The sequence below is a fragment of the Scleropages formosus genome, chromosome 4 (assembly GCF_900964775.1).
Source record: "Scleropages formosus chromosome 4, fSclFor1.1, whole genome shotgun sequence".
Classification (NCBI taxonomy): Eukaryota; Metazoa; Chordata; class Actinopteri; order Osteoglossiformes; family Osteoglossidae; genus Scleropages; species Scleropages formosus.
This window is the reverse complement of record NC_041809.1, coordinates 36,143,966-36,164,969: the sequence shown is the minus strand read 5'-3', so window position 1 is coordinate 36,164,969 and position 21,004 is coordinate 36,143,966. Positions and strand designations below refer to the sequence as shown.

General features: G+C 44.6%; 1 protein-coding gene across 1 annotated transcript; it reads right to left on the bottom strand.

Annotated features, from left to right (window-relative positions):
* Positions 1-4,872: 4,872 nt before the first annotated feature.
* LOC108934411 (glycogen phosphorylase, muscle form-like) lies at positions 4,873-20,824 on the bottom strand. The gene is made up of 20 exons (XM_018752191.1): positions 20,498-20,824; positions 16,849-16,950; positions 16,298-16,376; positions 15,280-15,383; positions 14,978-15,109; positions 14,780-14,891; positions 13,484-13,566; positions 13,175-13,318; positions 12,527-12,619; positions 11,038-11,184; positions 9,335-9,498; positions 8,788-8,902; positions 8,368-8,469; positions 7,647-7,794; positions 7,501-7,559; positions 7,258-7,399; positions 6,954-7,161; positions 6,647-6,781; positions 6,391-6,457; positions 4,873-6,120 (listed from the first exon to the last, which is right to left on the bottom strand). The coding sequence occupies exons 1-20, from the start codon at positions 20,738-20,740 to the stop codon at positions 5,971-5,973; spliced, it is 2,529 nt and encodes an 842-aa protein (XP_018607707.1). The 5' UTR covers positions 20,741-20,824; the 3' UTR covers positions 4,873-5,970.
* Between the last annotated feature and the right edge of the window lie 180 nt (positions 20,825-21,004).

Genomic DNA, 21,004 nt, shown 5'->3' with positions numbered 1-21,004 from the left:
CCAAGGCCTTTGGAAGACAAACATCACAACAGGACAGATGCACCATGACTCTTTCACACGGAGAGGTTTTTGTTCTTTCCTGCATGACCTCCTTTCATGCCAGGACCACCTCTTGTGCTTGTTGTGAAAAAGACCTCTGTTTTTTTCAGTTGACCACAGAACCTTGTTAAATTAAAATTCCAATTGTGTTTAAGAAACTTTGGGTGCTTAAGTTCGTGGTTGACCTCAACAGAGCCTTTCTTCTGGCAAGCCTGCCAAACACTTTGTTGGCGTGGAGGTGACATCTGATTGTGGTTTAGGAGACTTGGTAACTCCAGGATGCGATCAGCTGTTGCACTTGTATAGCTGTGATCCTTGAAGAAAGTTTTGCCTCTCGAATGATCCTCCTCACTGCCCCTGGTAAGGTCATCTCAGCTCCAGCTGTTTAACACTCCGTCATTACTGTTGGAATAGTGTAAATGAGGGTTTTCAGGCAAGCAGCTGTTCTTATACATTGCCTGATCTATAAAGGTCAACAATCTTTTGTATATTTAGTTGTGTATTCTCTGCTTTTACTCATGTTTATGGATGGCTGAAGATTGTTGGTCTATGTGTTACTTCTTATTTATACCCCAGTGAATAAAGAAGTCATGCATCACAGTGGCACAGCGAGTAGCGCTGCTGTCTCACAGCACCTTGGTGGTCTGACAGGACGTGGGTTTGACCCCTGCTCAGTCTGTGTGCAGTTTGCTCTGGTTTCCTCCCACACTCCAAAGACATGCTGTTCAGATTCCCCCATAGTGTGTGAGTGATGGAGAGAGTGTGTGTGAGTGATGGAGAGAGTGTGTGTGTGTGTGTGTGTGTGTGTGTGTTCCACTCATGTATGGATGAGTGACCCAGTGCAAATAGTGTATCTAGCAGTGTAAGTCACCGTGGTGAATAAGGTGTGTGGGCTGATAACACTACATAGAGTTCATTGCAAGTCGCTTTGGAGAAAAGCATCTGATAAAGAAGTAAATGTACTTAACACAACGTTTGTTGAACAAAACAACAGCTTTGAAATAAGTCACAGAATCCAAGCATCTCTTTCATCCAGCCTCAACAAAAACTGTATTGCAAGTTTCCCAAAGCTGGCTGTTACGTCAGGACTGCTGTGCTGAACCTGTTCTTATTCAAGGCAGACGCATAAAAGCACGTAATGTCAAACAGCAAAACCTGGACCCCAGATGAGTGAGAAAAACATGGCCTGATGAGTTCTTCACACCTCCACATATTTTTGGAGAAATCCTAAGCATGTCCTAAAACCACCTTGTTGGCAGATGGTAAAAGTGGTGGTTCTGTAACGTTACGGGCAGCCATGAGACGGGAGTCAGTGGATCTCAGAATCGTTCCCATCAAGCTATGCCTCAAATTATTCCTGAATCCAGAGACAACCAGGTGCAAATTTTAGGCCTACGGTGCAAACACTGTTCACAGCTTTCCGATGCTACGCTGTGCTACATTCCATCATCATGACCGAGGTTTGGAGACCACTTGAGTACGTGACCCGAAATCAATACGGGAGTCCGTGGATCTTAGAATTGTTCTCATGAAACGATGCCTCCAGATGCTGGTCCTCATCCCCAGCCAGTGTCCCTGGCATATTCAACACTCTAGGGCTGCTCAGTATTTTTCTAAACTGAGCATCACCTGACCTTCTGATGTTCAAGCCCCTCAGCTAAGACTATGAAGAGATCACTTGACCAGATTTCCTTCGGCAACAAGGGTCAATGTGTTCACTATGGTTACACCGTAGTCTCCATCTCTTTGGAAGCTACGCTTAATGAAGCTGTGAAGAAGCAGAAGGTTGTGCAACGGAAGGAGAGACAACGAAACCTCTCCCTGTCATTTAGGAAAAGGTGGTTACTGTTTAACCTGCCCATAGCGTGTTTAGCACTGCACAGGAAAAAGTGTAAAGGGATATAAGTGTCAACTGAAGGCTCCAGGACTTGGACATTAAAAAAACTGCAGTTCCAAAGATTCAACCGTGTTCCTGATGTTTATTTTAAGTACACAGAGCACCCTTTTTAACTGCTGCAAGAGCAAAGAACAGAACGATCTCTCTGAAAAAGCCTTATCAACCGCAGGTGGTCAGCAAATCATCGGTCAACAGCACTGGCGAACGTTCAGATGATTCACAAAACAAACGTGGCTTTTTTTCTCAGGACGGTGCGATCAGTCAAGGCCAAAACACGCCATCAATCAAGAGTAGGAGAGACACGGAGTCACAGCAAATGATTACTTGTGGTCGTTTTCTGGAGCTTCGCCTGTTCTGTCACTTTCCCTGCTGTACGGCAAACAGAATGAAAGCTCAGGATGAACCGCTGTATACGGGGCCCTCCAGAATTATTGGCACCCTTGGTAAAGATGAGCAGAAAAAGACTAGAAAAAATATCTCCACGGAAATGTAACTTTTTAGAAAAAGAAAAACCTCACAAAAAAAAAATAAAAAATTTCCCCCAAAACACACACACACACACACACACACACACACACACACACACACACACACACACACACACACATTTTCAGAACCGCTTGTCCCTTACGGGGTCACGGGGAACCGGAGCCTACCCGGCAACACAGGGCGTAAGGCCGGAGGGGGAAGGGGACACACCCAGGACGGGACGCCAGTCCGCCGCAAGGCACCCCAAGCGGGACTCGAACCCCAGACCCACCGGAGAGCAGGACTGCGGTCCAACCCACTGCGCCACCGCACCCCCGCTCCCCCCCAAAACACACAGGGCACAATTACTGGAACCCTAGAAATTAGGAACAAAATCTCATTTACATACTATATTCCAATTCCTATTTTCCCTTATAAAAGCACACGAGTCTTTAGGAACGTTTAAGTGGGGATGCATTACATGTGTTGCACTGAAGTTAAAATCAACGCCCTAAAATTAAGAAGCTTCGCTAACTGAGCAGTGAATGAACAAAAACACACAGGTCAATAGCTGGAGAAAATTAAGATTTTTAAATCTAAAATGCAACATACCAAAGATGATAACTCAAATAGCAATGACTGATTATTTTCCAGGGCAGCCAGCCAATTGTTATGTAATTTGTTCCATTCCCTGCATAGTTCCTTACTTTCACATTCTGAGTATAATTCAACATAATTTTAACATTTTATTACAAAGACCATCACTTTTCACCAAATCCTATTGGAGAAAGTTGCGGCAAAAAAAAAAATTTGAAAGTTCTCATCACAAAGATACAAGAATTATATGGTTGATGTAAAAATACAACTAGTACATACTTACCATATATACATCACATTTACTTATAAGACCCTTTTTCCAAAGAGACTTCCAATGAACTCTATGTAGTGTTATGAGCCCACACACCTTATTCACCGCGGTGACTTACACTGCTAGATACACTACTTACACTGGGTCACTCATCCATACATCAGTGGAACACACACACACACAATGGGGGAACCTGAACAGCATGTATTGGGAGTGTGGGAGGAAACCAGAGCACCCGGAGGAAACCCACACAGACACAGGGAGAACATGCAAACGCCACACAGCCCGAGTGGGGATCGAACCCACATCCTCTCACACCACCCCGGTGTTGTGCCACCATCCTTTTGTTCCCTCCTCATCGCATAAAAGTGCACATTTATCCCCACCAGGAGGCTTTGAACCGCAGCCGCTGATCCTCTTTGATGCAGCTTTTCCTTGTTGGTGACATTCCTACCTCTGTTGGTCACTCCACCGTTTTCCTTGCACCGTCACATTACATAATAATCTGCACTCCAAGCACTGCTTGACCTCTCCTGCACTCCATTAATCGTGATGTGTCTATACAAACTTATTCAAGTGTTTACGGACTTTAATATCTTGTATACAGTGATTTCTAACCAACCGAAAATGACCCTTCTACCCTGTTGCTTGTGCAACCATTATTTTCAAGTTATTTTTCGTGCGATCTTTCTAACGTTTTGTCCGATATCAGCAGTGGACATTAGAGAAAAGTTTTGGATGTTCAAGCACTAATATCTGAACCAGGACATTTTTCTACCCCCCTCATCTGCTTGGTTTTTCACCAAAGAAAATTAGTGTAAATCACACTCATGAGTTTTCACCCCAGGAGTCCTAAATATACATCAGTTAATATAACTAGAACACTATATGAGCACAGGGGGCATGGTGGTGCAGTAGGTTTGGCTGGGTCCCAGGTCCTCTCTGGCAGGCCTGGGGTTCGAGCCCTACTTGGGGTTCCTTGTGATGGACTGGCGTTCCGTCCTGCGTGTGCATCCCCTCACCCTCCAGCCTTGTAAATGTCAGCATTTTACTTCTTCAGGATTTCACCTGACAGTTAATGGAAGAGGTGAAAAACTGAGGAAATGTGCAGAAAAGAGCCTGTGATTTGAGAGTGAGGTTATTTCAGAAATAAAGACACTGACTGGATAAGCAATGAGATTATCCCACTAAAGGTATAAGGTGAAAAGTCCCCTTTCACTTCTAACAGCAAAAAAAAAAAAAAAAAAAAAAAAAAAAAAAAAAAAAAAAAAAAAAAATCAATCATTAAGTCTGCAAACCACAGACACTTATATAAATTCTGAAAATAATCTTCATTAGTATGACTTGACTTTTCACACGCTGACCTTTGTGACGCAGGGTAACATTGTGCGCGAACCACTGAAGAAATGCAAGCTTTGAAACGGTTGGGGCTGCAAGTCCAGTTTCAGCAAATCAGCGAGAAGGTTCCAGTGACATCCAAAGAGTGGTGGCAACACCGTTCTGCGACGTACTTCACCCGGTCGAAGTGAAAACTAAGGAAACAAGTTAAAGTCTATGCAACTGTGACTAAATGCCATAATGAAACAGACAGACAGAGAGGGACTTGTATTGGTGGCATTTTAATGGCCTTTTGCTGTGTGACAAAAGCTTTGTTAAGTGAAATGGTACAAGTGGTGTCCCACGACAAGTTCACATCAGTCAAGCAGTCGGGTGAAGACCGAGCCTGTGGCGGACGAAGCCCCAACCGCAGGATAGAGGGGTATTTCTTACCCTCAGTCCTCCCGGTACTTGGAAATCGTCTCACAGGGTTTATTCTTCCAAATGGCCCATAAATGGGGAATCAGGTGGTGAGAGATTTTACTGTAAAATCAATCTTTGACCAAGAACCAGCTCCTCTACCTTTCTCTAATGCCGTTTCCCCCAGAGCTCAGAAGGAGAAAAAAAAAAAACAAAAGCAGCAGCACATTTTAAACTCCGACACCCACAGACGATTATTGTAGCATCTCATTGCAAAGGATCGAAAAGTCTTTCTATTTATGAAAAAGAAAAACAAAGAATCTCAGTCCATGACAGATCGAGACCAAGTGCTTTCCTTGAGCAAGGAGGAGCAAGAAGGGCAGCGGCACTAAAAATTCATCAATTCAGAAAACAAATTTAAAACACAGAACTGTCAGGATGATGAAAATCACAGTCACTCAGGCAACAGTGTAAGTGACACTACTGTCAGAGTAAACATCCATGGGGTCGTTTCCACAGACTTTGAAACATGGTTTGAGGTACGTGGATAAATCCCGTCTGGCAGATCTATAACCTTTGTCTTTGTATGACACTTTAGTCCATAATACGTTTACAAGTCGCTTTGTGTGCGGGATGTACAAGTGCCAAGCTGTCGGCTCAACACAAGCAAGGTATTATCTCTGTTAAACTCTCAGTGGGTGAAACATTAGAACATTGACAAAATCAATATTGAACCTTTTGTAAAGTGGCCAGCTGCCAGTGTCATGCCAATATAAAAGTAACTACCGGGGCTAGACTGGGGTCGCTAAGGTCATGCAGTACCTGTCGGGGGAAAAAAAAAAAAAAAGCACTGGCTTCTAAGAAGTGGTTATGTGTGGGAGTGCTCTACTCATTACTGTTATTTTATCTGAATTTCTGAGATTGTTTTCGAGCAAGATGGAAGCTTTCGAGGTGGGTCCATTTAACGTTTCTCATCTGGAGCAGGAAACTTCTCCAGGGATGGTTCCATCCCCCATATCTCACGAGCGTACTGGGCAATAGTGCGGTCACTGGAAAATTTACCGCAGCCAGCAATGTTATAGATCACCTTCTTGGTCCATTCCTTGGCGTTCTGTTGGAAGTGCAGGCACAATAAAAAAATCATTAAAAAGAGCCGGGGCAGACGTAACGGCTGCCGTTAAGGAACCTAAGCTGCAATTTCCTACGAAAAGTTTACACACAATTCACTTGCGTTACAAGACAGAAGTAATAAGTCTGATACTTCATTTAAGAATCACTGGAGGCACATTTTGATAAGTCATACAGCAGATGAAAATTATGGATTTGGCCTAAAGGTCTCCTAAAAACCCTAACACCTCCACAGCACTTTACACACACTGACCTTGTACAAGGCACTGACTTTCTCCTGGCATTTGATGTAGTCTCCATAGTCAGCAAACACCTTAAACCTGGGCAGAAGAGGTGAAGACACTAATTGACGAACGCAAGGGTAAGAAGTTAGTGAGTAAACACCCACTATTGGGAAGCTGCATTAAAAAGGGAGCACGCTCTGTGTGTGTGTGTGAGATTTTAGAGAGGGCTCTATCAAAATAAGTTGGGTTGAATTGAATATCTTGCACACCACAGGACATCCCTACCTGTCATGGTACATTAGAAGGCTAACAATATCCTTGAAGAGGTCGGGTTGCTTGGGGCTGAAGAACCCTCCAGCAATCTGGTCGATGGCCTGCTTCAGCTCCGGAATACGGTTGTAGTACTCGAGAGCGTTGTATCTGCGACCATTGCAATCACAGGTTTTCGCTCCCATAAGTGCTCATCACAAATGCTGTTGTGTCTTTTGTTCATGTCTAGCCGTAGCCTCGTTTTCCTCAATCAATGTTCTTCAGCTTGGACTCAACGTCTTTTGCACCATTAACCTTTGCTCTTATGTCACAGGTCACTTACCCCTTTCTGTCCATAGCTTCAACATCATCTACCCTCATGCCAAAAATGAAGAGATTGTCCTCCCCAGCCTCCTCCGCCATCTCTACGTTAGCGCCATCCATGGTGCCAATGGTGAGGGCCCCATTCAGCATGAACTTCATGTTCCCTGTGCCGGAGGCCTCTGTGCCAGCGGTGGAGATCTGCTCCGACAGGTCAGCTGCTGGAATGGCTGAGCAGTGAAGGAGAGCAAGGAATAAGACCTAATGTGGAGACACTCACCCCTGAGAGTACAGCAGCGCAGGTGGAGGAACCCAATATCAAGCACCTTTCTCAGCTAACGTGACCCTGTAGTTCTCCAGGAAGATGACTTTGAGACGGTCGCCCACCACGGGGTCGTTGTTGACAATTTCTCCGATTGCGGTGATGAGCCTTATGATCATCTTGGCAGTGTGGTAACCTGGAGCGGCCTGGATGTAAAGCAGAACACACAGGTTACGAGGTGCTGCTCTCACACACAGGTAGATGTAGACGCACACAAAACGGTGATGTGATGAGAAAGGAAGCTCACCTTCCCTCCAATCATGATGGTTCTGGGTGTCCAGTGTTTATTGGGTTCCTTCTTGATGCCTGAGAAAAACCAAATCAGCAAACCATCTAAAAAGCACATCCACTATGTGTGAGACCATTGCAAAGAGGTGGGCTGAGAGCTCTCACGGTTGTAGAAGGTGATGATATGAAGGCAGTTGAGGAGCTGTCTCTTGTACTCATGGATTCTCTTGACTTGAAGGTCAAACATTGAGTTGGGGTTGATTTTCACCTTGTAGTGTTCCTCCAGGTGCACAGCAAACTTCATCTTGTTCTCCTGAAAGTGGAACGCATGCTTGGCAGATGCTAAATGGCAACGGAAGCACCAGCCTCATCGCAATTCACGTGCCATGTGATTAGGAGCAGATTGGCCAACAAAGACCTGGCTTTAACTTGGGATTCAAGAGCACGACTCTATACATGCATCCATCACCTGTAACAATGTGTCCCATGCAGGGTTGCGGTGGTCGGAGCCTATCCCACATACGTAGAGCTTCCGGCACGGTAAATTTGGACAGGACACCATTTTACTTTGCACACTCATCGCAGACACTCTGGGAAATTTAGAGTCATTGATTCGGCTGAAACGCAGGGCTCTAGACAATGGGAATAAACCGGACTACCCAGACGAAACCAACTGGAACACATGGAGAACATGCAGATGCCACTGGGGAATAGTTTTCAATATGAAGCCACTTCCAAATTCCCAGCCGAGGGGCTGTGAGGCATCAGCACTACTGGCCACGCCTGGAGTTTGAGATTGCGCTAAAGCATCTTGTATTTCCTAACATGTTCCAGGAACCTTCCGGCAATTTTTGGCAATGGTAAAAATTATTTTAAAGGGCCTTACTTGTTTGACCTTGGCAACGTCTCGGATGAAAGCATCGTCGTTAACAAACTTTATGAGCTTCTTCAGCTGGTCCAGATCACGAATGAAGTCATCTCCAATTCTCTGATATGCAAAGACACACACACACACACACACACACACAGCAATCCCATTTTTACAGCAATAATCTATGCAGAAATTATAATGTTGGGCAGAGGAGCTACTACTGAGACACCATGATACCAGCTACAAAGGAGCTGTTGATTGATTAAGTGCATAGAACTTAGAGCCTACAGGTTGTTGGCACAGACCTCATGCACTGAACTGTCACTGTACACTTGAGCAAGGTGCTCATATATGCTGGAGAAAATTGCCGAAGTGTGAAATATCTCGTAAAAAATGTAGCAAAACTGGTGTATACAACAAAGAAAATGCTCTCACCTCAGCAATGACCTCTGCAAGTCCAGGGTTGCACATGACCAGCCATCGGCGTGGGGTGATTCCATTGGTCTTGTTCTGGAACTTGTATGGGTCCATTTCATAGAAGTCCTTGAAACTGAGGAGAAAACAAGCACAAGTGATCAGACTCCTGCCACCGAAGATGGTTCCCTGGACCGATCCAGGGTAAAACCTCCAGGTGCAGGAGAGAAGGGTAAACTGCTCTTCATTGTCCAATGTCAACTATGAAGTACTTTTCAACTACCATTTTCCACATCTTACATAGAAATGTGCAGTGAATACATCCTAGATAACTACAGCCATAAGCAGAAATGGCTCTACAGAGTCGCATCACCACGTCACCAAGGGCGGCGGGTTGTTCGGCTCACCTTACACCGCTAAAAGGTAAGAAAATTTGTGCAATTAAGAGTTTAACCAGTGGTCTACTGCCCAGCTGAAAGGAAAAACAGCAAGGGTTTAGACCTCTAGTACCATGTTAAATATCCTGGAAGAAAGTCTCTCTGCCTCTGCATGCACACAGAGCACCTACACTGTGGCCTTGAGGATGTCAGAGTGAATACGAGCAACTCCGTTGACCGCGTGGGATCCAACGATGCACAGGTGGGCCATGTTGACCCTCTTCTGGCCTCCCTCCTCAATCAGCGACATGCGACGCATGCGGTCGACGTCACCGGGATACAAAGACGCCACGCGCTGCGCACAACAGACAAATGCTGGCAGTGAGAAGTCGGAGAGGCAAAAAAAGCAGCGGTGGAAAGGGGGGGCAGAGCAGAAAAGACATCCAGATCTTATTAGAAGAATAAGGGGTTTTTTTTTTTTTAATACCAAGAACGCAGAAATGGATGAAGCCTTATGGTACAGGGCTCCAAACTCATGAAATATTTTCCCTTTCAGTCGATAACTTTATGCCCACTACTCTTCTTTGGTACATACAGTAAAGCTGCAGCAACATGCTCTCTTTTTTTTTCCCCCGCAAAATTTAACTCATTCGTTCATTATTATGAGCAACTGCAGGGTTGTGGCACTGATTCCATTTACCTGTGTTTGTTTTTAACCACCTTTATACCAATGTGCATTAAATTGACTTGTTTAAGTTACAAATTACTACCTCTGTTCTTCCTTCTTGTCGAGCACCGTCTCGCTACATAAGGCTTGAGGAGATCGGCCAGGGGTCAGAGACAAATTCCATGCTGACTGAAGATGACCAACTACCATGACGGACGAGACATACCATGCTGAGTTGGGGATTCAAGATACTTTATAGCAACAATATCGTTGTTACTTGTTAACTGGTTTGGAATTGTTACTTAACCTAGAATGGCCAGGAAGGGTGGGCAGCCACTGGCCCTTTGACCCTCAGAGGTTTTTTTTTTTTTTTTTATTAAAAAAACTCCTTCAATTTTCAGCTGGTAGTTTTTGTTCCGTTCCTCCGTGGCCAGTAGGAAAACTTATTGCTCTGTAAAAGTACTATATTATGGTAGTCAGCTGTCTTGTTTGTTTCTTATCTGATGTATTTGGTTTTATTGCCTTATGTCTGTGTTAAAACACTGTCACTCTGTGAGAAGAGCTCTATAAAAAGGAAACTGAATTGAATTGAATTGAACTGAATTCCTTCCCCTGGATGGAGAAATTTTGATGGTGTAGTTCCCAAATGTTTGCGGGGGGGGGAATAAAAAGAAAAATAAATCAATAAAGTCCACAAGATCAAGGTTATGCACAACTCGTGCTCTTCGGAGAACTCAAACGCGCTGCTATAAGGAGGTGCTGCGCGGCGTTGCCCAGTGTTTCACGTTACATCTTCGTTCGACTCCGAGACGAACGTTATACTTGTGTCAGTGTGACGCTTTTATTACTAAAAAAAAAAAAAGTTTGTACGATTTCAATAATTGAGTTCATGCTGAAATTATGCATTTAAATGAATCCATTTCTAAAAGTTAGCGTTAAGTTGCAGCAGGATGTGTAGCAGTTGGCGTTAATGTCCTAGAACAGAACGGGGGTTTGAATCCCACCTCCCGCTCTAGTGCACTTGTACCTTTTTACATTTACTCATTTATCTGATGATAAATCTCTTCTCCAAAGCAACTTACAATATTAAGGTATTTATCCATTTGTACAGCTGGGTAGTTTTAATGGAGTAATTTAGGGTAAGTACCTTGGTCAAACACACATACACATAATTATTAAATGCTGATGACAGAGTTCTGCATAACTTTGCACAGAGTCACTCCTCACCTCCAAGTGGCGCCGGTTGATCTCATAAATGATCTCAAGGTGTCGGGGGAGAAGCTGCTGGAACAAGTCAATGGGCCAACGCTCCAGGGCCTCAGGGAGCACGGTGTGATTGGTGTACGCACATGTGCGCACGCAGATGTCCCAGGCCTGGGGGGGGCAGTGGCAAACCCAGGGTTAACAGTTCAGCCACACAACTGCAATTGCAGCTCTTCTTTACGGTACACAGCCTTGGTATAGTAAGCAACACCCCCCCCCCCACACACACACACACACACACACACACACACACACACACACACACACACACACACGTTGCTGTGTCATTACACAGCAATTCTTAGCAATCTAATGCCACCTGTCGTCATGACCAGGGAGACTCAACTCATCTCTCCAAATCAATTAACATCTCAGAGAACAAAGCAAAAAGTGCAGTGCATCAACAGAAGGAGAGATTTGGACGAAGATGTGAGTCTGTAGTGCAGTGCATTTGTCAAATACCGCGGTGTAACCCAGTAAACATTAAATGAGTAGGTGAGGCGCAGTGGGTTTGGCTGCTGTGTGGCGGGTCTGGGGTTCAAGCCCTGTTTGGGGTGCCTTGCGATGGACTGGGGTCCCATCCTGGGTGTGTCCCCTCCCCCTTTGGCCTTTCAGGACTAGCGGTTGTTGACAACGGATGGATGGATTAAATAAGTATCTGCATAAAGGATTATCAATTATTAAACATTAATAATTGAGCATTTTCATATTTAAGCACTTACAAGATCGGGTGAAGTGGGTCTAAAAGAAGTGAGTTTTGAGAACTTTAAAATTTATATAGAAATTCAGCAGTTCTGAGTGACAGGGGGATTTCCTTCCACCATATCAGAGCCAGAATTGAAAACCTTTGTACTTCTGGTTTTGGACTATTTCTGTGTGAGACCAGCAGGTGGGCAGGAGGAGTGTAGCAGTCTGGTTGGGGTGATCAGGTCTTGCAGATATTGGGGAGCAGATCCATTAATGGTCTTCACGGCTATAACCAGCGTGTTAAATCGGAGAACTATAGGGAGCCAGAGAAGAGACGGGGGAAGGGTACATGGGAACGCTTCAGGAGGTCAAACAAGTCGTACAGCGGCGTTCTGATCAGCTGGACAGGTTTGGTAGCAGAGGCCGGAAGGTGAAACAGGAGAGAGCAGCAATGGTCCAGGCGGAATCACCATGGCCTGGAGCAGAAGTTGTGAGATGAGGGCGGATCCTGCGGATGTTATGCAGGACGTACTGGAAGGTCTGGATTGTGGCTTTGATACGTTGAGAGAAAGACAGTGGAGTCCATCACCACTCCCAGGATCTTAGGCAGCGAGGGAGACGAAGTGAGAAAGTTGTCCAGTTTGACAGACGGCACAGAGCAACAAACGCAGGGCGAACGTCATGGCCTTACGCACCGCCCTCACAGAGGACATCATTCGGCCACTGACGGACAAGGACATGAAACACAGGAGTCTGCAGCACTTACATTCTCCCAGGTGAGCATCTCCTCATCCACCAAGACCCTCATAAGCTCAGGGATGGCCAGTGCCGGGTGGGTGTCGTTGAGTTGGATCGCAACCTGAATGCGGGACAGAGGACGTCACTTGGAAGACTGTTGATGAATCCAAAGTCGCTTTGCCATTAAATCACAATTAATAAAGCCTTAATACTCCAAATGTCTATTTGCTCATTGGGTTCTGCTAAAACCTCAGAAAAGGCTATAATAAAAATATTCAGACATTAGGTTTTTTTTCTTTTCTCCTAAGAGAAATTTTAAATGTTTTAGTTTTAATGCTCTCACTTAAAATAAATCCTAATCTTCGTAACCTGCTCAGCTGCTTTCAACTTTATTATCCTCACAAATAAAACCTTTACAATACAGATATGAATCACTGAGTTTAATTATGGATTACGTGGTATAAAATCTCAGATATATCTACAATTATTCACTTCCCTTTACTGATTGCCCAAATCAGGGTTGCAGTGCTCATAAGGACTATCTCAGAAGCATGGCGGGGGGGGGGGGTCAGAGTCACCAACTCACATTTTAAATTGAATACCTACAGCACCAGAAATCAAACCACTGTCTTCCTTTGTCTCCAGCACCATTGCTTAAGCAGCATGGTGTCCTCACCTTGTTGGGCAGGCCGTCGAGGTCTGTCCGGACCGCCTCCATGGAGCCGAACTTGGAGGTCTTGTAGCGACGGATGATGTCCTGAAGAGTGGCCGCCACAACAAAGTACTCCTGTTTCAGACGCAGCTCCTTGCCTTCAAAGAACTGAGCCAGAAACAAAGTAGTGAGAAACACCACCACCATCATCATCATCATCATCATCACCACCACCACCACAATCATTTCCTGCCATTGCAGGTCACCAACATGTCTCATAATAATCCAGCCCATAATTCTACGAACGGCACTTGGAAGTTGTGAGGAGCTCACATTGTCGTTGGGGTAGAGCACACGGGAAATGTTCTCAGCCAAGTTCTTGTCCAGCACAGCCTCAACGTAGCCACCAACATTGACTGTTCAAGAAATACATTTCAAAATAAGTCACAATAAGTATCGTCTACATAAACAGAAATGCAATATACATATTTTTCAACATAATCAACTGCATAAGAGCTAGTTTCTTCAGAGAAATCACACCTTGAGGTTAATTTCTTATGTGGGGTAGTCAAAATATAAGAAATAGCAATTTTAAAATGCACTAGTTCCTCATCTTACTTACATTTGTGTTACACATTTTCAAAGATGTGGACATTTTCAAGTTCAGTTGTATTTAACCCTCAGTGTTGGTGATCAACAACAAGAGAAAGAAAGTTGCACATATTTATGGGACGAATGAATCAGCATCCAGTGGGAGTTCATGAAGAATTTTTACTCAGTCACTTCAAATTAGTCTTAATCGTGATGTAGCACAAATACACATTTTAAAATAAAACAATCTGAAGAATTTTATTTTCTATAGCTGTATCAAAAGTTTTGTCTAAACTTACTCGTAAACAAATGGAGGGACATGTGTTTCGTTAAACTTTCATTGACTGTGTAGAGAAAAGTGAAAGCGACCCAAAGCTGGCAAACGGCACACAGGCTTATGGAGTCAGTGGATCAACAGTACGAAAAGGGACATGGTGGAGATGATACATCTCTATCTTCAGTCTTTTTGAAAGAACTTTAATTCTAATATAGTTTGAAGTGAATAAAAATAAAAAGCGTCTACCCCTCCTCATGCCATATATAGTTGAAGATACAGCAGACCATGATGGCCTTGATAACAGATTGATGGAAGTGTGAAGAAGGTGTGAGGAGCATTTTTATTTATTATAGCGTTGCCTGATCTTTTTATCCCCCTAAATTGAAGCCAACCTGTTAAGCGGAAAGATGACGAAGCGGAATGACTCGGCCCTCTTATTTCCCAGGGTTCACTTGGGTAAAGCATTGAATAAATTCATGCAAAAAGCAGCAACATTATACACATGTCAAAACTGTATTTTAAAGCACAACTGTGTTCAGTAGATGGGTCATATCCCAAAATAAATCAACTGTCTCCATTCTTTGATCGCTTTGATTTATTCATTTATTTTTCTTGTTGTTGAGGACTACCTCAAAAGTGTCTTAGATGACTGGTCATTTGGCCCCTCAACGTATCCTCTCTATTCTATAGAGCTGAGAATTCCTAGCAAACCCTCTGTGTACCGGACCACCCATCTGTCCATTTAGCACCACTTCACTCACAATCTTGCAGCCTGAATTCACAGGGGGCCTTGGCAGACCACAGTCGCATGGTGTTGACAACGTTATTCCTGTATCCCGGAACAGGCGTGTCGTAGGGCAGAGCCAGGACAACCTGAAGGGTTAAACCGCAGTTAAAAACGCCAAAAGTTACGTTAACGCAGTTCCTCTTTCACCGGTGCAGCATTTCGATCGCCTCACCTGAGTGTCCACCCATTTCACTCCGTCCGGGTGATGCTCTGTCCTGCCGTAGAAGTGGACAGGGCGCATGTACTCGGGACGGGCCTTCTCCCAGGGGTTGCCATAGCGCAGCCAGTCGTCCGCTTCCTCGACCTGTTGATCAGCGAGTCCAGATCTCAAAGCTCCAATATATGATATTCACTTTTACATTTATTCATTTGGCAGATGGTTTTCTCCGGAGACGCACATCTCCGAAAAACACCACAACAGCGCATTAGACCAACGGGTAAAAAGTCACAAGAACGTACAACAAGCATTTTTACCTGCCAGCCGCTGACAATTTTCTGATTGAAAATGCCAAACTCGTAACGGATTCCATATCCGTAGGCAGCCAAGCCGAGGGTAGCCATGGAATCAAGGAAGCAGGCTGCAGAGCACAGTAAAGAGAGGTAAATGAATCAATGTAAAGGTAATGTATTGTAGATAACAGAGGAGGGACATCCAGGTGATGGCTGGTTTATTAATGCGATTTATTTAATTTATTCACGCAGCAGACACCTTTTTCCAAAGCTACATACAACAGAAGTGTAGTTCTCATTGGACAAAGAGCTTGAGATGCTGACAATTACTAAAGCGCAATTTGCTTGTCCGACACCACCGCTCTGGTGCGGTACATTACTCTAGTAGCTGCCAATAGTCGAAACTGAAATATGAGATCCTTTATTCGTCATCTGACACTTTTCACCAAAATGACCTGACATGTTAAGCCGCTTATAATGATTTACCCACGAATACAGCTGGACAGCTTTTCCTGGAGTAATCGGAGTAAGTACCTTGACCAAGGCTACTGCAGCAGGAGGTGGGATTAGAACCTTTGAGTGAAAGCAACAGCCGCAACCGCTGCGCCACCTGCTGCCCACTATGATTATGACACCTGGTATGACAAAAACTTATGCAGCTGTCAGGAGGGCACAAGAGCAGTGCACACAAAAGATGTGCTCCGAGACCCTTCTTGAATGCTTTACAGGATTCAGCAGCGCTGAGGGACAGAGGGAGCTCGTTCCACCACATCTGAGGGAAAACGGAGAACCTACTGACTTTCTACTATGGAGCCCATGTGGGCGGAAACACCAAGTGGGCAGATGAATAGGAGCACAGGGCGCTTGCTCGGGTATTGGAATGACCAAGTCCCGTAGGTACTGAGTGCTAATTCTTTGAGACATTTATTAACATTTACGCAGCGGTGACGAAGACATGATTCGACACTATTGATTTTGTCGGGTTCTTCAGAGACACTAAAATGCATGAACTCATCATTCCAGAAAAGTGAGGAAAGCTGACCAGCTAGACGTCCCAGACCACCGTTGCCCAAGCCAGCATCTTCCTCCATGTCCTCCAATTCCTCCATGTCCAAACCGATCTGAAAGAGACAAATATGAGATGAACAATGAATGGCTGAAGACAGATGTCTGTCAATGGTACCAGAAACTTCTCTCAAAGGCTCATATTTTAACTTTTTTAACTCTATTTTAACTTAACTATATCCAGTTATTTTATTCATTTATCCAAAGCATCTTAAAAATGTGTATAAGTGACTTAGTATACAAACACATAACATAATTATTGGCATATTTACACTGTAGGGTGGGAGACAGTCACTAAAATTAATGCAAAGTGTGGGTTTGAGAAGTTTATCTAGACAGTGAATTAAAAATTTGGATTTCAGACTAACTATACTGTAGGTGATCCATCAACCACGGGTGTAGAGTAGTGGATGTACCTGTCCCTTCTAAACACATACACAGTCTACCATGTTTTCCTCCCGATAAGCCCCCCCGCACACCGATAGGTGTGCTGTACCTGTCGGCGTCGGCTTTTTAAGGCTTCATTACCTGGTACATTGCTTCATCACAGGCATTCTCCAAAGCCAGGTTTACCATGGTGTTCTGCAGGGCACGACCCATGTAGAACTCCAGAGAAATGTAGTACACACGCTGGAGGAAGAGAGAGGGGAAAATGCACCCAGTATTAATTCATCTTATCTTTAGGGCTGCACTTCTTCCTTATTATAATTATTCATCTCCAAAGCAACGTACAATGATAAATGCACTAAGCTGAATTTTTTTTAAATCCATCTATACACTTGAGTAACGTAACACACACAAGCAAAGATTATGGGCAAGTTGCTGTCATCAGTTCACCTGAAACATGCGTCTTTGAATTGTGGGCAGAAACCAGAGCATCCATGAAGAAACCCACAGGAACATTATTTCGGTTATTTCAGAGTTTGTACGTTTCTGCGGTTACTTTCAGTAAGTTGGACAGCCTGTTGTGCAGAACACCAAGATTTTACTGGGACGATGACTCTACTTGAGCGGTTGACCCTTGCAGACAAGCCCCGGAGGAAGCAGGACTGTGAAGCCCTAATCCAACCCTGTTTCTAATGAGAACCCACAAACATTTCCTGTATTTCTTCTGCGCCACGTTACTGTACTTAGTGAATTTTTAGTTAATCGAAAATGCCATGATAACCTAAGTCCAAGGGAACTCACATTTATTCAAAGTTTTTCTCCAAAGTGAGAAGTCTACCTGCAGTTATGTACCCATTTATACAGCTGGGTAATTTAAGGGAAAGTACCATGCTCCAGGATACTACAGCTATAGGTGGGATTTGAACCTGTGACCTTTGGGTCCGAAGACAGCGGCTCTAGCCACTGCACTACCAGCTGCATCTGCTTAACTGGAGGACTGAGATTGCGAGGAACGGCTTCACTGTATGTCTGCCCGTCTTCGCCGTAAGGAACTCCAGCGGGAAAATGGATACCGGAGCCTAGTCGTAACCTTTGACATTTCACGTTTTGACCTTCACCATTCAAAAGAGGCTCCGGCACAAACCGACAGCATGGAGGAAACGGGAGGGGAGGCTCCCAGGGATTGTGTGACCGTGTCATTTGGGTCGGGATAAAAATAGGGCGGTCGAGGATCCTTCAGCAAAGGTTATACAGGCTGTGTCAATTGCGTGGGTGTGGTCAGTGTCGCCTCAAAACACATGCTGGAAAGGCAAAGGGGGATCACACACACACACACACACACACACACACACACACACACACACACACACACACACACACACACACCTTAATTCTCTCTTGATTTAACTGGGGCAGACCATGTGGTTAGAGCAAAATCTTGAACAAACTTTAAAATGTAACAATTTGTTTTATTACCCTGGAAAAATGCCAGTTGCTGAATGTGTGTTTGAGTTTGTTTACGTTCCCTGACAAATTCTGAGCAAAAGACTCCAAAAAAGGAAGAAAAGTCACATCAACCCACAGCTGGGCGACTGCAAGTACTCAAGACCATTAAGACTGAAAATCCAGCATCCCTCTCTCTCTCTCTCTCACACACACACACACACACACACACACACACACACACACACACACACACACACACACAACCCTACTGACTGTATAAAAAAAAAAAAATTTGAAATTTACAGTCCTGAGCCACAATTAAAATAGTCGAGATGTTATTGCACTAACTGGAGCACTGGATGACAAACTGAGTACAGTTGTGACATCAGGAGTCTTGAATCAAAAATGTTGGAAGCAATTAAGATTACTTTCTAAAATATAGATTTATTCTCAAACATGAACTTTAAAGATCTGAACATTATTTGTCGATGAAAACGTAATGGGATTTAATTCCCCAAACGGACTGAAATTTTCAATACTCTACTATTCGGAAAAAATAATACAACAATAATAATAATCTGAAAATTACAGTTGCATCTTATTGCTTCTTGCAGATTTTGACCTTTATTGACACAGCGGACCTAAAAAAAAAAAAAAGCATTAAGAGGAGAATATTTAAAGTATCTATGTAAACAGGTACTAGTTAGTTAATGGAACCCATTGAAAGTATAAAACAATTTTAATAAGTGTCATGTAAGGTCTCATATCTGTGGGACTAAAAGAATGAGCCTATTAAGGAGATGATGTAATATTTAATATGCATCAGAAATGTGAAGCTGTACATGTGCTACATTAGAAATACAGTAATAAATGTGCAGTCAGATGATGAGTATCAACTGGACAGAAGTAAGCAAATCTTTCCTCTGCGGACGAATCGACAGAATCCAGCAGATGGGCATGAGGACCGGAGCAAGGAAAGGTCAGGGGTATTTTTATATTTCAACTTTACCGCAACAGATCAGGATCCCAAAATGATCCGGCCTGAACTCGCCGCTCGGGCACCACAAATGTCACGGCCTTATGCTGACGGTGAAATGCCTCTACAGGTGGAAGCTCTTTCTCCACACACAAAATATACTATAGTACTTAATGTACATTTTCTTCACTCCGAACTGGGTTGTACAAGAGACCAGGAGCAGCATGTCTGTCTTTTCACATCTATATTTTAGTCTTTACATAGAAAGATTTTACATATGTTCATTCTGCTCATGCCTTTTCTCCAAAGGAACTTAGAGTTACTGGCCCATTCATACAGCTGGGGCATTTTAGGGTAAGAACCTTGCTCAAGGGTACTGCAGCCGGATGTGGGATCTGAACCTGCAACCTTCAGGGTCCAAAGACAGCAGATCTTACCAGTGAACTTCCAGCTGCCCCCTGTCTTTCCAGCACTCAGGGACAGTACCGCTGGGCAGTATCAACACCTACATTAGACAGGAAAGGAGCTCAAGTCCTTTATTACCACAAATTGGCTGAAAGGATGGAGGTCAAACTGATTCTATGAGAATGTCGCCGTTCTCAGAGGGTGTCGCTGAACATCCCCTAAAATAATATCTATAAAGTAATACATACAGTAACAAGTCAGGAGGGGATTTAATTAAAAAAAAAAAAAAAAGGAATAGAGAAAGATCACTGTAAACAGGACCAGTTCCTATGTAGTATGCGAACCTGGATCGAGACACCTTCTGTGCAGTGACGTCACAAAGCGGCCACCTTAATCACAGTAGGGATCAGTAAACGTTACTATTTTACCGCCGTGTGTGTGTGTGTGTGTGTGTGTGTGTGTGTGAGAGAGAGAGAGAGAGAGAGGTCCGGTCCATCAACGCTACTTATATGATCAGTTAGTGTCTCGTGACTCTTACCCCCCGCAAAGTTACACCTAGGCTATGTGTGTCTCTCTGTGTGTGTGTATGTGTGTGTGTGTGCTTTAAGACACACCAGAGTGTCTCTTGCAGGGCCCCGGCTTTTCCGCTCCTACTCGCCGGTTTTTACCCGAATTACTCAGTAATTTATTATATTCTGAGTCTGTCTGCGAACGTTACACTGTGTACAGTTATAACCTTTCAGGATAAATTTTACTGCGCCGATTCGTAGTAAAATCATCATCATCATCATCATCATCGGTCAAGCCAGGACACGACAGCATGCCATGAGCAGCAGGAGATGCAGATGGTGGCATCCCAAACCGGGACCTTGGGCTCGCAAGGTCGCCATCCCGACTCTCGGGGCGCCGGTTGGCTGCGCGCCTCCCGGTCAGCGCGTGCGCGCACGAGCACGAGCCGCTCACCTTGGGGTCCTTCTCGTAGTAGTGCTGCTGCGTGCGGATCCAGCGGCCGATCAGGTGGTCACGCACGGTGTTGGCCAGCGCGAAGTAGTAATCCCTCTTCGTGGCCACATTGCGGTCCTTCACGAGCGTGAAGTGCAGGTGACGGTTGAAATTGTTCTTCAGATCCGTCACGTTCTCCACGCCGGCGAGTCCGCGCACCGAAATCTGCTTCCTCTTCTCGTGGTCTGACAGCGGTCGAGACATCTCGCCTGACAAGTGTGTGAGGAACGAGCGTAAACAGCGGCGCTACGGCACGTCCCCGCGAGCGCTTCCCGATCTCAAGCACAACACTCCGCAGGCGCGCGCCCGGCCGCCGGCTTTAAAGATGCCGTCACTGGTCCAGGCTTCGGCGGGGCGGGGCTTCTCGAGCTTCGCAGCCAATCAGCTGCGTCCTCATCTCTCGGGTTGACCATTTAGGAGAGAGATTTGCAGACGTCGCTCCACAAACTCCGCTCGCGACAAATTGAA